This window comes from Panicum virgatum, chromosome 5K (genome assembly GCF_016808335.1).
Source record: "Panicum virgatum strain AP13 chromosome 5K, P.virgatum_v5, whole genome shotgun sequence".
Lineage (NCBI taxonomy): Eukaryota > Viridiplantae > Streptophyta > Magnoliopsida > Poales > Poaceae > Panicum > Panicum virgatum.
Window position 1 is genome coordinate 8,143,744 of NC_053140.1, and position 19,484 is coordinate 8,163,227.

The 19,484-nt window shown below is 50.9% G+C and overlaps 2 protein-coding genes and 1 pseudogene across 2 annotated transcripts; 2 read left to right on the plus strand and 1 right to left on the minus strand.

The window, feature by feature from the left end:
- The first annotated feature begins 937 nt into the window (after nucleotides 1–937).
- Nucleotides 938–5,159, plus strand: LOC120706072 (LEAF RUST 10 DISEASE-RESISTANCE LOCUS RECEPTOR-LIKE PROTEIN KINASE-like 1.2). The gene is made up of 4 exons (XM_039990641.1): nucleotides 938–1,927; nucleotides 3,491–3,520; nucleotides 3,677–3,943; nucleotides 4,052–5,159. The coding sequence occupies exons 1-4, from the start codon at nucleotides 1,135–1,137 to the stop codon at nucleotides 4,981–4,983; spliced, it is 2,022 nt and encodes a 673-aa protein (XP_039846575.1). The 5' UTR covers nucleotides 938–1,134; the 3' UTR covers nucleotides 4,984–5,159.
- A 4,290-nt stretch (nucleotides 5,160–9,449) lies between these two features.
- LOC120709644 lies at nucleotides 9,450–13,619 on the plus strand (annotated as a pseudogene).
- A 450-nt stretch (nucleotides 13,620–14,069) lies between these two features.
- On the minus strand, nucleotides 14,070–18,070 carry LOC120706074. The gene is made up of 3 exons (XM_039990646.1): nucleotides 17,635–18,070; nucleotides 16,031–16,198; nucleotides 14,070–14,658 (listed from the first exon to the last, which is right to left on the minus strand). The coding sequence occupies exons 1-3, from the start codon at nucleotides 17,714–17,716 to the stop codon at nucleotides 14,597–14,599; spliced, it is 312 nt and encodes a 103-aa protein (XP_039846580.1). The 5' UTR covers nucleotides 17,717–18,070; the 3' UTR covers nucleotides 14,070–14,596.
- Nucleotides 18,071–19,484: the final 1,414 nt, after the last annotated feature.

Genomic DNA, 19,484 nt, shown 5'->3' on the forward strand with positions numbered 1-19,484 from the left:
GGTCTCTGGATGCGCTTTGACTGTGCCTAAGATTTACTCGCTGCTGTGATTTGCGTGGAGCAATTTGAATTGTACTCCTGTATGCCTGGGCTGACGGGACAAAAAAAAAACACTTGTGTTCCATCGAAACAACGAGCGTTTGGATCAGGCGAGTTGGAAAAAGCTTTGAAATTTGGGTCCACCTTACGATTAGCTGAAAAGCGGATGCCGGTTCTTCTTCTTCACCGGACGCAGATTTTCCACGCACAAAGTTCGCTGCTATCATCATTGCATTGCCATCGTCTAGAAGGGCAGCCATTCTTCAAAAGAAAATGAGGACACAGAAACACCCGGATGAGTATTTGTGGCAGCAGCGGTCTCGAGAGATTTTTCGCCGCGCGGAGCCGGAGCCGGAGCCGGTGAGCACCTGCCGACGGGCGTATGGAAAAACAGCTGCGTCCGTCGCCGCGACGCCGGCGACTCCACGGAAGCGCTGATGGCGACGGCGAGACCGTACCGCAGGCTTGGGTGCATGGTTTTCAGGCGTGGCAGCTGATTGTCTAGTGACCAAACGGAGAAATCGGTGGCTAGAGGCCCAGACCGGGGTGTTTGAGATGACGCGGCTCCAGGGCAAGCTTTGGTCGGAAACGCTGCTCCAAGAGTGTATGTGTGCTGGTGACGGAGCAGTCGCATTTGTTCTAGCAAAAGCGGATGAAGCCGTTTCAACACTACAATGATCATGCCCTACATGACACGCACGGCTGGTGCTGCGAGCATATAAACTTGCACGGATGCTCTGTTAGTTTCGCGGAACCCTCCTCAAGACTTCAAGATCGAGAAGCAGGCGACAGCTAGGAAGAACCGGAACTGGGGACATGAGTGATGGAAATTCGATGCTCCGTGCTTGAGACCTTTGCCAAGGTCGATCAAACGGCCCACAAGCTACTTCGTTCCATCCAGACCGTCGAAGTCTGCCCGGCCGGGGATGGTGCTGCTGGGTCCATACCCGGGAACATACTCCAGTCCAAGTATCTGACAGTGGCCGCAACCCCAGCGCACGTCAGATGCCCCTCCTTTTGACAACCTCAACAGGTCCGTCCAAACCCCTGCCCAGACGCGACCAAGAACAGCCTACTCTCCCCTCTCCTTGCCCCGATGCCGCCTGGTGCTCTTGCTCTTCTCCTGCTGCTTCCCCTCGCCAGCTTACTGCGCTTCGCCGCCGCCGCCGCCGCCGCCGCCGCCGACGCCAACGGAACCACCGCGAGCTGCGCGCCGGCGACATGCGGGAACCTGAGCATCACGTACCCGTTCACGCTCAGCGGCGTGCAGCCGCTCTACTGCGGCTTCCCGGCCTTCGAGCTCACGTGCGCCAATAGCAATAGCACCGGCCGCGCCTACCTCGCCAGGTCGTTCAGGGAGCGCCTGTACCGCGTCCTCGACATCTTCTACGGGAACAACTCGTTCGTGATGGCCGTCGACGTCGACTCGTCCTACGTCGGCGACGAGCGGTGCCACATCCCGGACTTCAACGTCTCCTCCGGCCTCTCCCTCCTGCCGGTCAACGTCAGCGCCGTCGCCAACACGAACCTCACCTTCGTCTACAACTGCACCCTCCCCCGCAACGCCAGCGTGCTGCTGTCGCCGCCGTGCGCGAGGCTCACGATCGGCGCGTACGTCCAGGACGGCGAGGGCAACCCGCCGCCGCCGGAGTTCCCGAGGAACTGCAGCTCGGTGAGCGTGCCGGTGCGGCGGTCATCGTCATCCTTCCGCAACGCGTCGGAGCCAGCCCGTGAATACAAGAGATTGATCGCGGAAGGGTTCGTCTTGGAGTGGCCGCCGACCGCGGCGGAGTGCGACGCGTGCAGGGAGCGCGGCGGCGAGTGCAGATTCGTGGAGCTTGCGTTCCAGTGCATCTGCAGCGACGGGAGGCCCTGCCGGAATTCTCGCGGTAAGCTGTACGCACCATCTGTTAACTTGAACTGGTCTACCTCTGAATTCTGACAACCAATACGGCAATACATACATTGATCTGCAACCATATGCTGTCATTTCTACGGAGTATCTAGTTAGAGACTGGTATTTCTCCCGTTCTTGTGATTTCACACTAGGAGCTCAAACAATTTCCATGGTAACTTGAGACTAACAAAATTAAACACCAAAGTTTGTTTGTCTATGTTATTGAAGTAGCATCTGACTATTCGAGGCGCCAAAGAAAAAACAACAACCAAAAGCTGCTAATAGTTTTGCTCGAAAACAAGGGCTGTTAAAATTCAGACGCATTCATTGACTAATCTTAGCCAGCGACATTTGAATTTGAAATGGTCAGTTCCTATACTTGGAACTTCGAACCGCCTCTGCAAAACTAGTGGCAGACTGCTTCGCTCCTCTGTCTTTCTTAGCGCTGATAAACCTTAGCAATAGGCTGCCGCCACCAGTAGGAGCCAATCCTTTTGGTCAATCTTCAACATCGACAAGCCAGCCACAGCCATGCTGCGGCATCGAGTTGTCCATCCAATTGTGTGACGCACAAATCGTTTTCTGAAACGACTGTTCAACTTCAACCTTTTTTGTCAGGCCGTTTGGTCCAACCATATGTCTGATGTTTTCCTGGGCAACACGCATAGCAGGTTCAGTAGGAAATTAGTAGACGATGCCTTTCAGATTAGGGAACGGGGTAAGTAATCTGAAGGGGACTGATCACTGAGCCCCTGTACTTATCTAAACTCCCTTAAATAGTAGATTAGATCCAGCTAGAGAATTGACTCAGGTCCACATGCACAGTACTAAAGTACCTGATCTGCAACTGCAAGTCTTCGCCCAAGTCTTCCATTAGCGTTCGTTTTCATTAGATATTTCCTGCCGTGGAAGGCCAGGCATAGCTAGGGATATTCTCATCTTCTGAGCTCTGAAGTCTTCGATCGCAATGCTGTCATGTCCTTTTTTTCCCTAATCGAACATCTTGGCTGCTTCCTGCTTGCACGCTTGATGCATAACGTTGCAGGTGAATACTGCAGCGTATCGCAATTTTTGGGGCTAAAATATGACACTGTCCAATTTGTACATGTTCAGTCTATGTCTTTGTTAGTGTCCTTTCTCTGCTGTCCCTACTTCTGCATTATTTTAAATTACCATTATCCGTCACTATCAAAAGCTGCACTTCTAGTCTTTAAGGACAAAGCATCTACTTTAGCAAAAAGTTCTCTGGTGATTTGGATCGCACGGCCAACGAATAGTACAAATCTACAAATGCGTCTCAACTCTCATAAACTAAGATTCATCAGCACAAGTGTATGCCATAGAATGATAGTCCAGGTATGTATACTTTATAATTCTAACACGAGTATAGAAAATAATTAGACATTTTGAAATTGTTTTGCCAAGACATGGTCGTCTGTAACTTTTTTTTTCCTGATAATTTTTAGGTAGATTAAACTGCATCTCCGTTTGGTTTCCACTGCACGAAACTTTATGCTACTGTATTTCTTGTACTAAGGTAATTTGTTCTATGCAGATACTCGAGGAGTGATCAAAATCGGATCAGGTAATTACGGTTTTATTATAAATAGATACATAAAGCAACCCTAGTTGCACTTGCATGCCCATCCTTGTTAACTTAAACGAATTCAGTACACTACTGTAGTACACTGACACATGACGTTATTATCCTTGGGGTGTTCAACCTCTGCGACAAGAGCAGGAATCGCAGCAGCTCTTCTGTTTCTGATCATACTGAGCGCTCTCTGCCTTCTGATCGCGCTACACAAGCGACGGAAGAGGAAGCGGTCTTCGTCACTGGCCGGCCTCATCGGTGACGGCACGCCATTGGCGTCGCTCAGGAAAGAGTTCAGCATGACCGCCTCGCCGCGCACCCACATCTTCACCTACGAGGAGCTCGACGAGGCCACCGACGGCTTCAGCGACGCCCGCGAGCTCGGCGTCGGCGGCTTCGGGACAGTGTACAAAGGCACGTGCTTTTTAGTTATAGTAGTGTTCGATGCTTCAAGAATCAAGAGTCTATTTGATCGATCAGTGCAGAGGTTAATGAAAGAAATGGTGCTCGTGTTCGTTGCAGGGACTCTGCGCGACGGCAGCGTGGTGGCGGTGAAGCGGCTGTACAAGAACAGCTACAAGAGCGTGGAGCAGTTCCAGAACGAGGTGGAGATCCTGTCGCGGCTGCGCCACCGCAACCTCGTCACGCTCTACGGCTGCACCTCGCCGCGCAGCAGCCGGGACCTGCTCCTCGTCTACGAGTTCGTCCCCAACGGCACGCTGGCCGACCACCTCCACGGCGCGCGCGCGTCGGGGTCCTCGCCGCCGCTCCCCTGGCCCGTCCGCCTCGCCGTCGCCGTCGAGACAGCGAGCGCGCTCGACTACCTCCACGCCGTGGAGCCGCGGCAGGTGGTGCACCGCGACGTCAAGACCAACAACATCCTCCTCGACGAGGCGTTCCACGTGAAGGTGGCCGACTTCGGGCTGTCCCGGCTGTTCCCGGCGCACGCCACGCACGTGTCCACGGCGCCGCAGGGCACGCCGGGGTACGTCGACCCCATGTACCACCAGTGCTACCAGCTCACCGACAAGAGCGACGTGTACAGCTTCGGCGTCGTGCTGGTGGAGCTCATCTCCTCCAAGCCGGCGGTGGACATGAGCCGGGCCGGCGCCGACGTGAACCTGGCCAACCTCGCCGTGCACATGATCCAGGGCTACGAGATCGACCGGCTGGTGGACCCGCGGCTCGGGTACCGGACGGACGCCGAGACGAAGAGGACCGTCGACATCGTCGCCGAGGTGGCGTTCCGGTGCCTGCAGCCGGAGCAGGACGTCAGGCCGCCCATCAGCGAGGTCCTGGCAACCCTGAGAGAGGCGCACAAGACGGGGCAGGCTGCTGGCTGTGTCAAGGTCAAGGATGACGTCGAGTTGCTGAAGAAGAGCAGGGATGGCTCGCCGGACTCCGTCATGCACAAGTGGACGAGCCCATCCACAACTGCCCATAACAGCAGTTGAGGCTTCAGAAAATATTTCTGCAAGTGGCCGTGTGCAGGCTCCGTAATGTGGCTAAAATGTAGACTGAATGAATGATTCGTGTAAATGTGAAGAAATATTTTTCTTTGTAAGGAAGAGTGAGGGTTGGTTCAGAATTTCAGATTCCTATACCAAACGAGGCAGTTAGGATGGTCGAAGTGATTCGCATTCTGTTGCTGTACTATGGTGGAATGACGGGCTGCATACTTCAGAGAATCTTTCCGCAGCATTTCCATGTTCACATTGCACAACCAACTTCGTACACATACGAGTTGTTGACCGTGATTTGAGCTGATATCCAGAAATCCAGTCCATTCTGCTTCAGAATATAGAAAACTTGTATCTCAGTCTTCCAAACTTGACTTTTCCCTGCATGTATGAATCCAATGTCACATGTTTTTGTTTAAATGCAAGATTTATACCTATAGATTTAGAGGTAGAAATCTGGCAAATTTCGTTTCGTTTGATTTGCTGAACGGTCAGTGTTTCATCTTCTCTACAGAGGAACCGGCATTTTTTTTTGATGGTCAGGAACCGGCATTTAAGGATAGGATTTGAGAATTAGGGATTTTGTAACTGCCTCACACATCTTGGATGGACGATCAGCAGTACAGGGAAGTCACTCGCGCAAAGTTACAGTGGGGTAGTTGAAAGGTGATCCAAGATTTTCTTGGTCTGAAATCTGAAGGATTGAAACTTGAAAGGTTCGCATCTCTGCACCAAACGAAGCAGTTAGCATGACCGATCTGAAACAATTCGCATTCTGTTGCTGCACCTGTACGGAGGTGTAACACCCAAATCTTGAGCCTTTAAAAATTTTGGGAAATAAAATTTTGAAGTCTCAAAACACCTTTAAAAATTTCGCAAACTCTTAGTAGATTAAAACATTTCAAAAAGTGTTTCAAAAAGTTTGTGAGTGCCCTCCAAGTTGTCTCGGTCTAAATAAAATTGGTTGTGCATGTGTGTGCCTAAAACTTTTCAAAATTTCAAACCAATTTGAAATCAAACTCCTTTGAAAATTATTAAACCCTAAACCCTAAACGGGCCGCCTTTTTTCTTTCCTCCCGCGCGGCCCGCTTGGCCTGGCCCGCCCCTCTTTCTTCCCTGGGCCGCCTTCTCCCGCGCGGCCCAGCCAGCCCACGCGCCCTGCGGCCGCTCGGCCCGTGCGCGCCAAAATTCGCCACCGCCGCTCACACGCCCGCCTTCGCCTCGCGCCCGCGCCCAGCGCCCAGACGCCGCCGCCGTCTTCTTCCTCCTCTCGCCGGCCGGCCCCTGCCGCGTGTCCGGCTAGCCCGAGCACGACCCCGCTCTTCCCCCGCTCGGCCCCCACCTCTCTCACCCCGTCCCCTACCTGCCACGAACCGCACGTCCTCTCCCTGCGCACGCTCGGCCCCTACCCCGCCACTGCCATTAGAGCTGGGAAGCTTCCCGAGCTCCCGGCGCGAACCGAACTTCCCCTCGCCTACAAATGGGACCCCAGCCACTCGGCGCTTCCTTTCGTCACCGCCCGCGGCTCCAGCACCTCCGACCAAGCCCAGCCGCGAGCGCCACCACCTCCCTGCTCTCCGGCCGCCTCTGCGCCGCCGAGCAATTAGCCCTCGCCGACCATGCTCTGCCCAATCCAGAGTACAAGTGAGCTTCGCCTCGCCCCCACCTTGCTCCTAGGCCGGAAACCACGCCCCCTAGGGTTTTCCCCACGCCAGAACGCCCACGCCGGCGTAACGCCGTCGTGCCGCCCGCGGTTCACCGTGGCAAACCTACTATAGAGCCCCACAGCCCCACACGAGCTCCGCGTTAGCTTGCACTCGACTCACAGAAGCTCCCCTACCATTTAGCACCCACGAACCAACCCAGAAACTCCCCGAACGGCCCGCGCCGGCGAGCTCCACCGCGCCGAGCCGCCGTTGCTCGTGCCCGCGTTGCCCAGAGCCAAGCCATGCCCCGCCTATGGCCTAGGTAGATCACGCATGCCATGCTGAACCTTCCTGACCCAAGCCCGAGCCAAATCGACCCCCGGAGCACCGTTTACGGTGAACTCCGGCGAGCCCCGACGCGCGCCGCTGCGGGACAGAGGTCCCCGGCAAGCCCCCCCCCCCCCCCCCCCCCCCCCGCGTGCTTAATCTGGGCCGCCCGATCCGAAACCCGCGGTCCAGATTAGAAGATACCGTTTCGCCCAGGCAATTTTTCTAAAGAGCCCCTGGACTTTTGGAAATTAACCCGCAATCCAGCCCAGTTCAAAAATAATTAGAAATAAGCCCTTAACTTTACGATTTAAACCCCGAAGTTTTAGAATATAGAACCCGCCGTCCTCGGACGGATTCTTGCAACCCGACCCTCGGAAGTTTAGTTTTTTTTACATTTATTCCCTAGTCTTTACTAAGAAACCCCTCCAAAAATCAGAATTTCACAAATATACCCCGGACCGAGAATATTCTCCAGAATATTCCCTGGTTTCACAATTTCCAGGAATTCAAACTTCTACGAGCCATAACTTTCTTATTTTTCATCCAAATTCGATGATTCTTGTCTCTAAAATTTTCTAAAATCAAGATCTACGCAACCATACCAAATTCACATAAATCCAAGATGGTTTCCAAATGTTGAGTGCTTGTTTGTTTGATCGCGTTAATAACATTTCGACGTACGTGCATAGGTTCGAACGACGACGAATTTGACGACGACCCCGAGGACCCGGACTACAAGGAAGAACCTGACAACGAGCCCGAAGGCAAGTCCTATCGCCCCCTCCTTGATCATGTTGAACCCAGATTTTTGCAAATATAAAATTTGACCAACATTTAAATTGGACTTGATATTTCGTGCATGATGTGTCTTTTAGAATGTTTTTTCTCCCGGCTAGGGTTTACCCAAAACTTGTTGGTTAAGCCATTCCTTGATCTTTGAGCACCCTGATCCCTTGACAACCATAGGTCAAAATATTTATTTCAATTGCATAGGCTAGGTGCTTCGCCACCGCAAAACTTTCAAAAACAACATTTTCTCGTGTGAGTCCATAAATGGTTTTAAAACTATTTTAAGCTAGGAAAGACATGGCTATGCACCTACTTTGTGCATATGCTACGGAGAGTCTGCCCTGGCATATAAGGATTGTCGTTGTGGTCATCACCTAGCATCCGTTCCGTGCAACCACATGTCCGACCTAGGACGGACTTGGTCACGAACCCATAGGCTTAGAGCCGCAATTCACCTGGAGACAGGGTGCAACGGACACCAGGAGCGGACCTGGGACCTGTGTGGCGTACCAGAGTCTAGCCCCGGCATGGGACCTGTGTGGCGTACCATGTCATGAACTAAATGATATATCCTCGATTAGCTGTGTGCTAATTCGGGCCTCTGGTTGTTCCGTGGTGATTGTGGGCTGTATGTCCTATGCATGTGCGGGGTCGAGTTGTACTTGATGTAACTCAAGTACATCATGTGGGTAAAGTGTACAAACTCTGCAGAGGTTAAATCTATCCGGATAGTCGTGCCTGCGGTCTCAGACAACTATGGTGAAGTCACAGTGATTAGGATTTCGGAAGTTTTGTGGGTGCGTGCTGGGTGGAATAGAATCCCGAACTCGGATGCCGAGATGTCGGGCAAAACTGTGTGGAAATGCCAAAGTGTGGCAGTGTGCTTTTAGGCACGGGAACTTGCGGGATTGAAGTTTCTCCCACAGGGCCAAAACCTACATAATGAAATATACTCTTCTCGTGCCTTCCCTCTTTCAAAGGAAAATAGCAGGATTTCACGCATGCATTGAAAATCAGGTTTTCCGCAAAACCAAATCCAAACCTTTCCTTGTCGTACCCCATGCATCTAAATAAACTCTTGCTTAAAAGATGGGACCTGCTGAGTACCTTATGTACTCACCCCGCCTGTCGTCATATTTTTCAGCATAAGAAGCAGAAGGCGACTTCGACGTAGAAGAAGACGCGTAGTTAGTGTTTCGCCTACACCCAAACTTATGCCTGTGGTGTTGGGTGTTTTGCGTAGCGCTTCCGTTGTGTTAAGGTTTGCGGCATGTGAGCCGTTATGTGAGAACCTTATATAAGTTATGTTTAAGACTCTGTTTCATGTATTGTATGCGATGTAAGGCATCTGTACCATTTCTGTTATCTGTGTGTATCAGCTACTGATTCAGGGATTGATACGGTAAGCACAGTGGATTCCCGAAAAAGGGGTCTGACAGGAGGCAAAATGGAATGCCGAGGGATCTTCTTGGGGCGTTTCCATGTTCACACTTGCACACAAGCACACCGAACTCCCCGTAACTTCAGGTTGTTTGAGACCTTTTTCAGTAACACTCATTCCACATCTTGGATGAGCCCGCGTTCCGTGGAATCGCGCAATGTCGCATCCATCTCCGACTTGACAGCCGAGGGGATCCAAACTTTCAGAAATCGACAGTTTATGCAGTGTATCTCGCACCATCTCGTCATGCAATGATGGCAGTAGAACGCTCTCCCCTGCGCGTCTTGCTCTTCATCTTCTCCAGCCTCGGCGGCGCCATCTCCGCGGCGACAGAACGGACCCCGAACGCCACCGGTGCATCGTCAACGTGCCCATCGTACCGGTGCAGCCACGCCGTGGACATCCGGTACCCGTTCTGGATCGACGACGCCAACGCGAGCGCCGGCAGCTCGTCAGCATCCTACTGCGGATACCCGAGCCTGCGCCTGGAATGGCGCCGCGACACGCCGGTGCTGCCGCTCCCGTCGGGGGACTACGCGGTGACCCACATCCTGTACGGCGACCGCACCGTCTCCCTCTTGGACCTCAGCGTGTTCTCGCGCTCCAACACCTGCCCGCTCGTCGGGCGCAACCTCTCCCTCCCGGCGGGGTCGCCGCTGTCGCTCACGGCCCGGGACGCCAACCTCACCTTCTTCCTCCACTGCTCCTTCGTGGGCATCCCGGCGCACCTCGTGGCGTGCCTCGAGGACGACGGCCGGCACCACTCGTCCGTGTTCCGCGACGGCGACGAGCTCACGCCGCGCGGGTACGCGGGGCTGTGCCAGGACGTCATCGGCATGCCCGTGCTGCGGAGGTCCCTGCTCGGGGCCGCGGGCGGCGCCAGCCCGCTGGACGCCGTCGTGCCGGCGCTCAACATGGGGTTCGAGCTGAGCTGGAGGCCGGTGGCGGACGGGGAGTGCGGGCGGTGCGATAGGGCCGGCGGCCTCTGCGGCCGCCGACGTGGGGCGGGGAACGGGCCGTGGACCTTCGCCCGCTTCCGGGCTGCGGCAGCCCCTGCGTGGATTGCTCCAAAATCTCCAGGTACGCATCCCTGTTCCAATTCCTCCCTCCCTTCCTGCTGCTGCTTTGCATTCCGTTGGCGTTTTCTTGATTTTTGGTGCGCCGAGGTTTTAATGGGCTTAACAATACGTAGCTCTGCGCACGCATGAGTATGGGCCTAGCCATATCAAAGGCCATTACCAACGAGGGGTTCAAAGTATAAATGGCCCCAAATATAATGGGTCATAGGCCAGTTTGAAAGGGAGCGTAGCCTAGTGATTACATGAGAGCATTTCAGGTTCTGAGTTTGACTCCCTATATGAGCGAATATTTTAGGATCTAAAGGCGTTGTGCTTTCAGTGGTAGGCGATGTTCCCGTCGACATGTCTGCGATGACTTTGTCAATTTTGAGAATTTGTCAGCTCGGTCTTCGAAGCTTCTCATAGGGACAGTGTTTGCGTATGTGTATTTATAGGGATGAGTGTGCGTGCGTTATGAGTGTCTGAGTTGTACTGCACAATAAAAAAAAGTTAGTGAGTGAGCTGGAGATTTGCTACATTATACCAGCCTGAAATTGCTGCCGGGCTCAAACACTTGATATTAATATAGCAGTATATCAAGCAAACAGAACACAGGCAAGTTTTGCCTCAATGCCGCCCCGCCGTACACCAGCACACAGCAGTACAAAGCTAGTATTTGTTTTTCTCTCGACGAGCACTAACGGCTTTTACACTGTAGGAGTGAAAGGTGTGAACGCACGCGCTCGAATCGGTTAGTGTGACTCACCTTTTTCTTTCCAAGCTCGCTTAACAGACCTAAGAATCTCCGTTCAGAAATTTCGATCCATCTGCTTCGCCACTTGGCCAGTTGGGACCCTGCTTGCTTGAGACTAGTTCAGTGGAACCCCGAGAGGCGATGCTTTGGGACCAGGTGACGCACAGTGGCGTAACACATGTAAGCATCTGTCCCGGCCCATCCAGTGTCTCAAGCTTCCTCATCGTCGACGAGAATATGGAGAGTGGAAGCACGCGCTCGTCGTCTTCAAACGGGACGCGACGCGCAATGACTTAGCATGCCAACAGCGTCCTCTCCCGATCTCGAGTTCTCGCATCCAACATTGCAAGCGTCCTCAGTCATCATCTTTGACTAGTAGTAGTAGGCTTTTAATCGAGGACCGGTCAGCACATTCGGCCACATCATTGGCGCCTTCCTTTTCCTCCCGGTCCGATTTGTCCGCTTTGTGCATCAGCTACTGCTCCGTGTTCTCCCCCACCTCCTCGACTAGCCCGCAGTTCTACCTCCTGTCGCGCGCGGTCTCCCAGTCCCAGAGATGCCTGCGTGTCCTGTTCCGGCACCAGCACCGGCACCAGCACCAGCACCAGCACCAGCGGCTTCCCCGCTCTGCCCAGCCATGATGCTTCTCCCTCTGCTACTGCTAGCCAGTCCCACCCCCGCCGTCGCCCGGAACACGTCGCCGGCCTGCGCGCCGGCGAGGTGCGGGAGCCTCACCGTCGTCTACCCGTTCTGGCTCGCCGGCACGCACCCGCCAGAGTGCGGCTACAGGGCCTTCCAGGTTACATGCGACAGCCAGGGCAACCTTTCCCTGGCGAACTCGTTCTGGAGGCACCAGGTCCTGGACATCTTCTACCCCAATAACTCGTTCAGAGCCATCAACATCGACCTGATGTCCAACGACACTTGCGACCTCGGTACATTCTTCAACGTCTCCTCTGATCTCGGCCTCTCGCCGTTCAGCATTAGCCCCAAGAACCAGGAGCTGTTCCTCTACGACTGCGATCCGTGGGAAAGACAGATACCTCGTTCTTGGACACGCGTGCGCTGTCCGCCGCGGTCGGATGACTCGCCGCCGGTGTTTGCCTTGCTTGGCAAGGGGTACACGCCAGGTGGAACTGGGATGCCACGGCCGATGAACTGCAGCGTGTCCATGATTCCGGTGCTGGGATTTGAGGGAGCGACGAGTGCAGACTACCAGAGGCTAGTGAAGGGTGGGTCTCTGCTCGAGTACACGGATGCTGGGGCCTGCAAGGCTTGCATGGACACCGGCGGCAGGTGCCGGGTTGATGTATCCGAAGATGCGTTCAAGTGCTACTGCACCGACGGCATCGACTGGTTCGTTTGCAGGGAAGCAGGTGAGTTTGTTTAATCTTATGATTTAGTACTAGTAGCTTGTTCTGCGTCTTACTGCTTCCTTCGTCTGGTTTTGCCTCTATAATCTATACTCGATTTCCAAGTAACATGCGTAAGCCTGGTATATTAGCAGAATATTTTTTTTGCCCCCAAAACACTCGAGAATGCCCTGATATTAGCATCCGTGAAAGAAAATATTTTTTTTGAGTTTTTCTTTTCATGAAACACAGCATAAACACATATGCTTACAAACGCACGCACACGCACTCCTATGAATATGTGCACGCAATCCTACCCCTATGAACACATTCGTGAGAGTGAGCTAGTAAATCCTCGAGATTGACGAAATCACCACTGGCGTCTAGTTATGGACGGGCGTATCGTCTACCACTGAATTGTCGATTAAACCACGTCACCTGCTTTTAGAGCGTCGATGGAATGCACTGCTTACATAGTAGATTCGATGTCATCCACCATTTCTATCAACATGATATACTCCATTTTCATCCACTCTTCTCTATTATTACTACATGCCAAGAATAATCCTACGGGCTGTTTCAGAAAAGGAAACATGGTAAAAAAATCCAATCAAGCAAAAGTGTTAACACTCTAAACTAATATCATTTGACTGTGAGAGAGAGAGAGAGAGAGAGAGTCGATGATTACACAAATGCATAGGTTCTTGAAGCTAACCTATGGAAGTTTGCAGGGGCTAAAGGGCTGTCCTCCCTTTGCCTCGAGTTGGGAGGAAACCGAGTCTAGATTCCTGGGTTCCCTTGGCCTGGTCCTGAGTTTTTTTAGTTATCTTGTAATAGCTCTTTGCTCAGTTTTTCTCTTTTCTGGTCAAAGATGAGAATTTCTTCTAGTGTAATTGGACCACTCATTTTTCTCTCTTAGTATAAAGATACGCAGCTATCCTGCTTGTTCTATAAAAAAATACAATTGCTGTAAAAACGTCTAATCCATGCATTCATAGAAAGAGTGGTCTTTTCTTGGAAAATTCTAAGAGAAGAAGCGAGAAACGGATCGATAAAATCCGATCCACTCAAGAAATATCAATGTTGAAGATTGACATCCAACATGATTTGTATTGAAGCGCCTAGTAGTTAGTATCTTGTAGTCGTGGACATTTAAATATGTTTAGGGGGCTTAGGATTATATTAGAGAAAAAAACAAGCATATAGGGTAATGGCTGTCAGATGTAATCCTAAAATTTAGGCCGAGCCAGGCATCTGCTGCTAGCCCAAGCTGGCGAAGCAGGCCTTGGTGCTGGCCCATACTGGCCCTCCTGAGTACATTGGCAAGTGCCTTCACCATTCGGTACTGTGTCACTGACCTTCTCCACCATCTGTTGACGAATTTTTTTTTAACATGGACTTGAGAGCCACTTCTCTTATGAAACATTTTTGGAACATATTTCTTTTTAAATAATTACTGAGATAATTTAAATGCTCATTATTCTGGATTTATAATTTTTCCACGGCCGTTTCAGTATGTCGGCATTTTTTTTACCACACAGTTTAGGAGCTTTCCTCTGTTTTCTGTCTGTTGCGTACTACCTGAGTTTTTTCTTAGTTCTACTATTGGATCATACTTCAATCAGTAACTATTATCACCACATATTAAAAATGTGTAATAACAATAACAAAATTGTTGGGAACCTTTACATACCCAAACTCTATGGTCCAGACATCGACAACATGCATTTTACATTTTAGTCAATACAGTTCGATTGCAAACGTTCTATGATGTCACCATTTTCTGTTGAAGAGAGTACTTTAAAACACATTCCTCGCTGTTTATAATGCATCAAAGTCAGGCTAAGAAAATTCAACTACTACTAAACGGTGCCGTAGTAAGACAAATTCATGCTGACTGCACCCTGTCATGTGAATCCCTCGTAATCAAGTGCCCAATGTCAGATAAATCGGCTCCTCTCTCCATCAGCCATCTACCTCAACAACAACAATCATCCATTTTCACAAGCTACTAGATAAAATGCGATAAAAACCTCGAGCGTCCATACTCCTTTCGGCATTTTTTGCCCCACCGATATCATAATGCACGATGCCGCCGTGCTAGCACTCCTTGTGCTCCTGCTCCTGATGCCTGCGCTCGCCGCCGCGCTGGACGCGGACTGCACGCCGGCGTCGTGCGGGAACCTGTCGATCAGGTACCCGTTCTGGCTGCGCGGCCGGCAGCCTCCCTGCTGCGGCTACCCGTCCTTCGGCGTAGACTGCGACCCGGCCGGCGCGCCGCCGCTCTTGAACGGCTCGTCTGACACAACCGTCAAGTTAAACGGTTTAATTAAGCGTAATGGCCATTATTTAAACGCATCAGGCGCATTAGCTTAATTAAGTGTAACCTGACAGTCTGTTTCCAACCCACAGGCCGATCGAAATACACCAGAAGTCTCGCGCAACGGCGAGCACAGACGGTACCAGCATAACATAATTTCACAAAAATAGATAATATCATAAATATTTACAAAACAACTTTAAATTTAGAATTTACATAAAATAAATGACAGCAGCGGAAGAGAATATGACCTGAGAGAAGGAAATTTGATTGAGAAACCAATAAAACAAAACAATCTATGAACACGTGAGGACGTCACATCGAGCCCACTGATGCGAATTCTGGTTAACTTCTATACCCGAAACAGGGTAAACAACAAACCCTGAGTATACTAATACTCAGCAAGACTTACCCGACTTTTGGGTATACTTAGCCCACATATCTAGACATGCAAAGCTTTCTGGCTGGTGGATTTATTTGCAGAAAAGCATCTAAGGGTAGATTCTTAATTTCAAAATTTTAGCTCCAAATTATAGTTATAAAGTTGCTACACATCTATGATTTGCAGATCTATAACAATCAATGTGAAAACATAAATGATTAAATAACATCAACCTGTATCATATCGTTTCGTTTCATTTCCTTACTACGATGTGACTCGGAGATCAAGATGCTCATGTCCGAGAGTGACTGACGGCGAATCGATCCGATTTAACCTTGCAAGGTGGACCTAACCAACACGGCACGCATATGCCCCGTCGGACTATACGAGCCAACCATTCCCCACCCCGTCTCGAACTACAGGACCGCCCCACCATCATATGGTCAGCCGAGCTCAACGTGAGACCACCAAAAGTAAATATATGCAACCCCATTTCTCCGCGACTACTCGACTACCCCAGGAGGTGAGATGGAGTCATGTACTTTTCGAGATGAGGCAGTACTCGGCTTACCGGTTTCGACTACCTCCTACTCCCGGTATGCGGTTAATACAATTCAAACATGATCAGCAGAGCCGACAACGGTACGGTCCTTAACCGACACAGACGGGGCTAGACAGTTCCCGCCCGGTCTCCAATTCATTTTCTTTCCTCCATATTCCAATATTCCATAATCAATTCATAAAGACATCCTATATCTCGCGAGTAATAGGAAATTACTCGACTTCTACCGAATTCTATTTTTTTAGCATGGCAAAGATACCGACCTACCCATACTAATATTTCGACCAATGGAACCTAGGAATCATGCAACTAGGGTTTCATTCAACGCCTATAAACTTAATGCATAATCAAATAAATATATATAACATTTCATAAGTTAAAATAATAGGTTATGCTCCGGGGCTTGCCTGGGATTAACACTAAGTCAGTGTTAGTTACATGATACTCGCTTGGCGAGCATCTTTCTTTGGTCATGCACATCGGGTTCCATCCATCCGTCTTCGGAATATGTCCACCAACATCATCTTCGGGTTCGGCTCCAGTAGCACGTCCTTCATATGGTTCATCTATCGTACCTAAATGAGATGTGACAATGCATATGTATGAATGCATGGAAGTGCAACACACAAGGCATTCATAAAAGTACAACATACTAGCATAAGCACCTAGAGCTATTTAACTTAACCATCACTAAGCATCTCATAGAAGATGACAAGCACATCAAGCATGCCACACAAATTAACTTAAATTAAACCACTACAAGCATCCACCATTTAGGAAATTAGCCAAACCTTCTAGCCAACAAAATTTAACATGATTCACCCAAAAATGACATACTTGATGTATCAAACCATGCAGAAAAGAATGGCTTAGCAATACTTTTGGAAAGTGAAAGATATAACTAGAAAATAAACAAATGCAAAAACTTAACTTGAGGACATGATCTAGCAACCAAAATTTACCAGCATGATGAGCTATTGATAAAGCATGCAACAATATTTTGCCAACATTTATTGACAACAGAAAATATTTAATTTAGCCCTAACAAAACAAACAGAACAAAAATAGATTTACAAATATGCACATAGCTTCTGGTTCTAAAATTTTTACAGTGAACTAAACATGCAAAGATTAAGTTACTGCATAAATTTCATAATTTTTGAACATCCAAAACTGCAGATATTAAATAGACAAGCGTAAACAAGCATTAACCATGATTAAATCAATACATCATGAAAAAATTAAACAAACAGAAGGTTAAATATTTTTCCTAAGTTCGACATGCCAAATAAAAGCTAATCCAACTGGTTTTACATTTTTATCATTTTTCTAATATTTACTATGCATTTTCAAAGCTTGCAACCACTTAAACTAATATTTAAACTAGAGCAAAACCTATTTAGAAACTAAAGATCAACCTGTAAGGAAAGTTGTAGATCTTAGGACAAGGAATCCAACAAATTTTAGTTTGTATTTTTCTGATTTTTCTATGATTTTTTAAAGTTTCAGCCAAACTATTGCAAAAGAACCCTTCACAGCACTATTCACCTGAGTCATGGACTTCGCAGAAAGGCCTCTACACTTCTTTCTATTGTTGGCTGGGGTCCCTAGCCGCGATTTTTGGAACAGAGGAGGCTCAGGGAGCTCGGTTCCGGCGAGCTCGCTCACTGGCGGCGAGAGCTAGGTGGGGGAGGAGCAAGAGGAGGTCACGGGCTACCTTGGGGTGGTCTTAGCGCGGCGGAGGGCGGCCAGAGGCGTGCTGCCCACAGGAGCAGTGCACGGCGGCGGTCGGCGACGGCGTGTGGCGGCCGGTGAGCGGCTGGCGACGGGGCGGCCATGGGAGGATTCAGCAAGGCTGGGGGGAGTGGGGGCGCTCGACGGCGCGGCACAGAGGCGCGTGCGCGTGGCTTGCGGCGAGCAGCAGCATGCCGGCGGCGGCATGGCTCGGGAACGAGCGCGGAAACTCGCAGAACGCGTAAGAACGAGGAGAGCATGAGCATTAGTGCCTCACCTAGCTTCGATTTGAGCCGCTGGATGAAGAAAACGGTGGCCGGAGGATGGAGTTCGACGTCGAGGTGGGGCTCGATGGCCATGGATGGCCGGTGGCCAGAGGATCCGCGATTCCCGACTATACGGCGGTCGGAGCTCAGTTCCAAGGGGCTGGGGAGGAAGCTAGGGAGGTGAGGGAGCTTCGGGTGCGAGTGATTTGAAGAGGGTGGAGCGGAGGCTAGGAATTTGGCCGGCGGGACGCGAGCTGCTCGAGCTCTCAAGGAAGAAGAAAGGGAGAGGAAGGAGAGAGCGCTGGGCAGGATAAGGCAGTGGGAGGTACATGACGAGGCGACGACAGCGTTGACGTCGGGGATGGCTGACGTGTGGCGCCGCACGCGAGAGAGGCGATGGAGGGGGAGAGAGGGGCAGCGGCAAGCAGCAGCGTGAGACGCGCGGCGCGTGCAGCGCTCTGGCGGTGCCGTGGCCAATTTGGCTTTGGTGACCCCGGGCAAAATATCGGGACGTTAGACCGTCCACAGCGATAGGAGGAAATGGAGGAGTAAATCTACTGTTTGGCACTGTAGATGTACTGTTTGGCACTGTAGACAGAGAGGGCGTGGGAAACGAGGCAAGAGCAAATTTGCTCTTGCTCTTGCCATTGTGGACAGCCTTACAGCTCCTTCCTCGGCGTGCTCGGCATCCAGTACGGCAACAGCACCGTCGTGGCGTTCCACACCAACCTCGCCGACGACCCCACCGGCTGCCGCGCCACCAAGTTCAACCTGTCCGCCAACCTCGCGCTCTCGCTCGTCGCCATAAGCAGCGCCAACTGGGGCCTGTTCCTCTGCTCCAACTGCTCGCGGACGCCTCCGGCGGGTCGTTCCCTATGAACTGCACGGGCCCGGGCCGGTGGTCCGTGTACCTGAGCCGGAGCTACGAGACCGGGGTCCCCGTGCAGGAGGCGGCGTCGACGGGCTGCCAGTACGCGGCCGTGCCGGTGATGCCCGGGTCCGAGCTGAGGGCGCTTTATGCAGCTCGCCAATAAAATCAGACCGAGCACTGACAGATTCTTTTGACACAAGATCCCAAAAAATAGACCAACTCAAAAATATATGCAAAAGATCAGGTTTTAACCGACCCAAGCAAACCACATGTTGGGTCGAACAGAAGACAAAAAAAACCTAATCCAATAGTTACATCAGATCATACTAGGATTGAAGAAAACAAAACAATGGTGACGGAGGTAGACCCCCCAGTATCCTCGAGAAGGGCCTAGCCGGCAACCAAATGGGTCAGGCCAACTACACAAGAAAGACATATTCAGCCCAAGCACAGTTGTAGTCCGATTAGCTCTGTTGTATAGTAACCGACTGGGGGACTTATCATGTAAACCCTATCCCGCAGAGTACATAAGGAGGGGTAGGGTATGCCTAGGTCATGATATACCATCTTCAACTGCCTCTTACCGGTCACTATCGCCTTCCACTACTCCTCATCCCAAAGCAAGGCAATATAAATCCACCTCCAATAGGATATAGGATATCGTGTGCATAGCCGTCCGAATCTATCTAAATCGTTATCTTGTGTTACCATCAAATTCTTAATTATGCGATCTGGCTCACCTCAAACCTACTGTCTTAACACCTGATGGATTTGCCGGAATAGCAATCCTGGTTTTTTTTTTATCCGACTCAAATCTATTTGTCCAAATGATTAGGTCACTCTGGCTCTAGTAGCTTCGCTTCTCGTCGCACTGTCCCGAGCGCGGCTGCCTGCCTTGGAGTTGACCACCGTTCGGATCATCCTTGTAATTCCGGGGTGACCTCCCGAGTCCCGAACTTTGAAACCTAACCCGTCCGATGGTACGTGTCA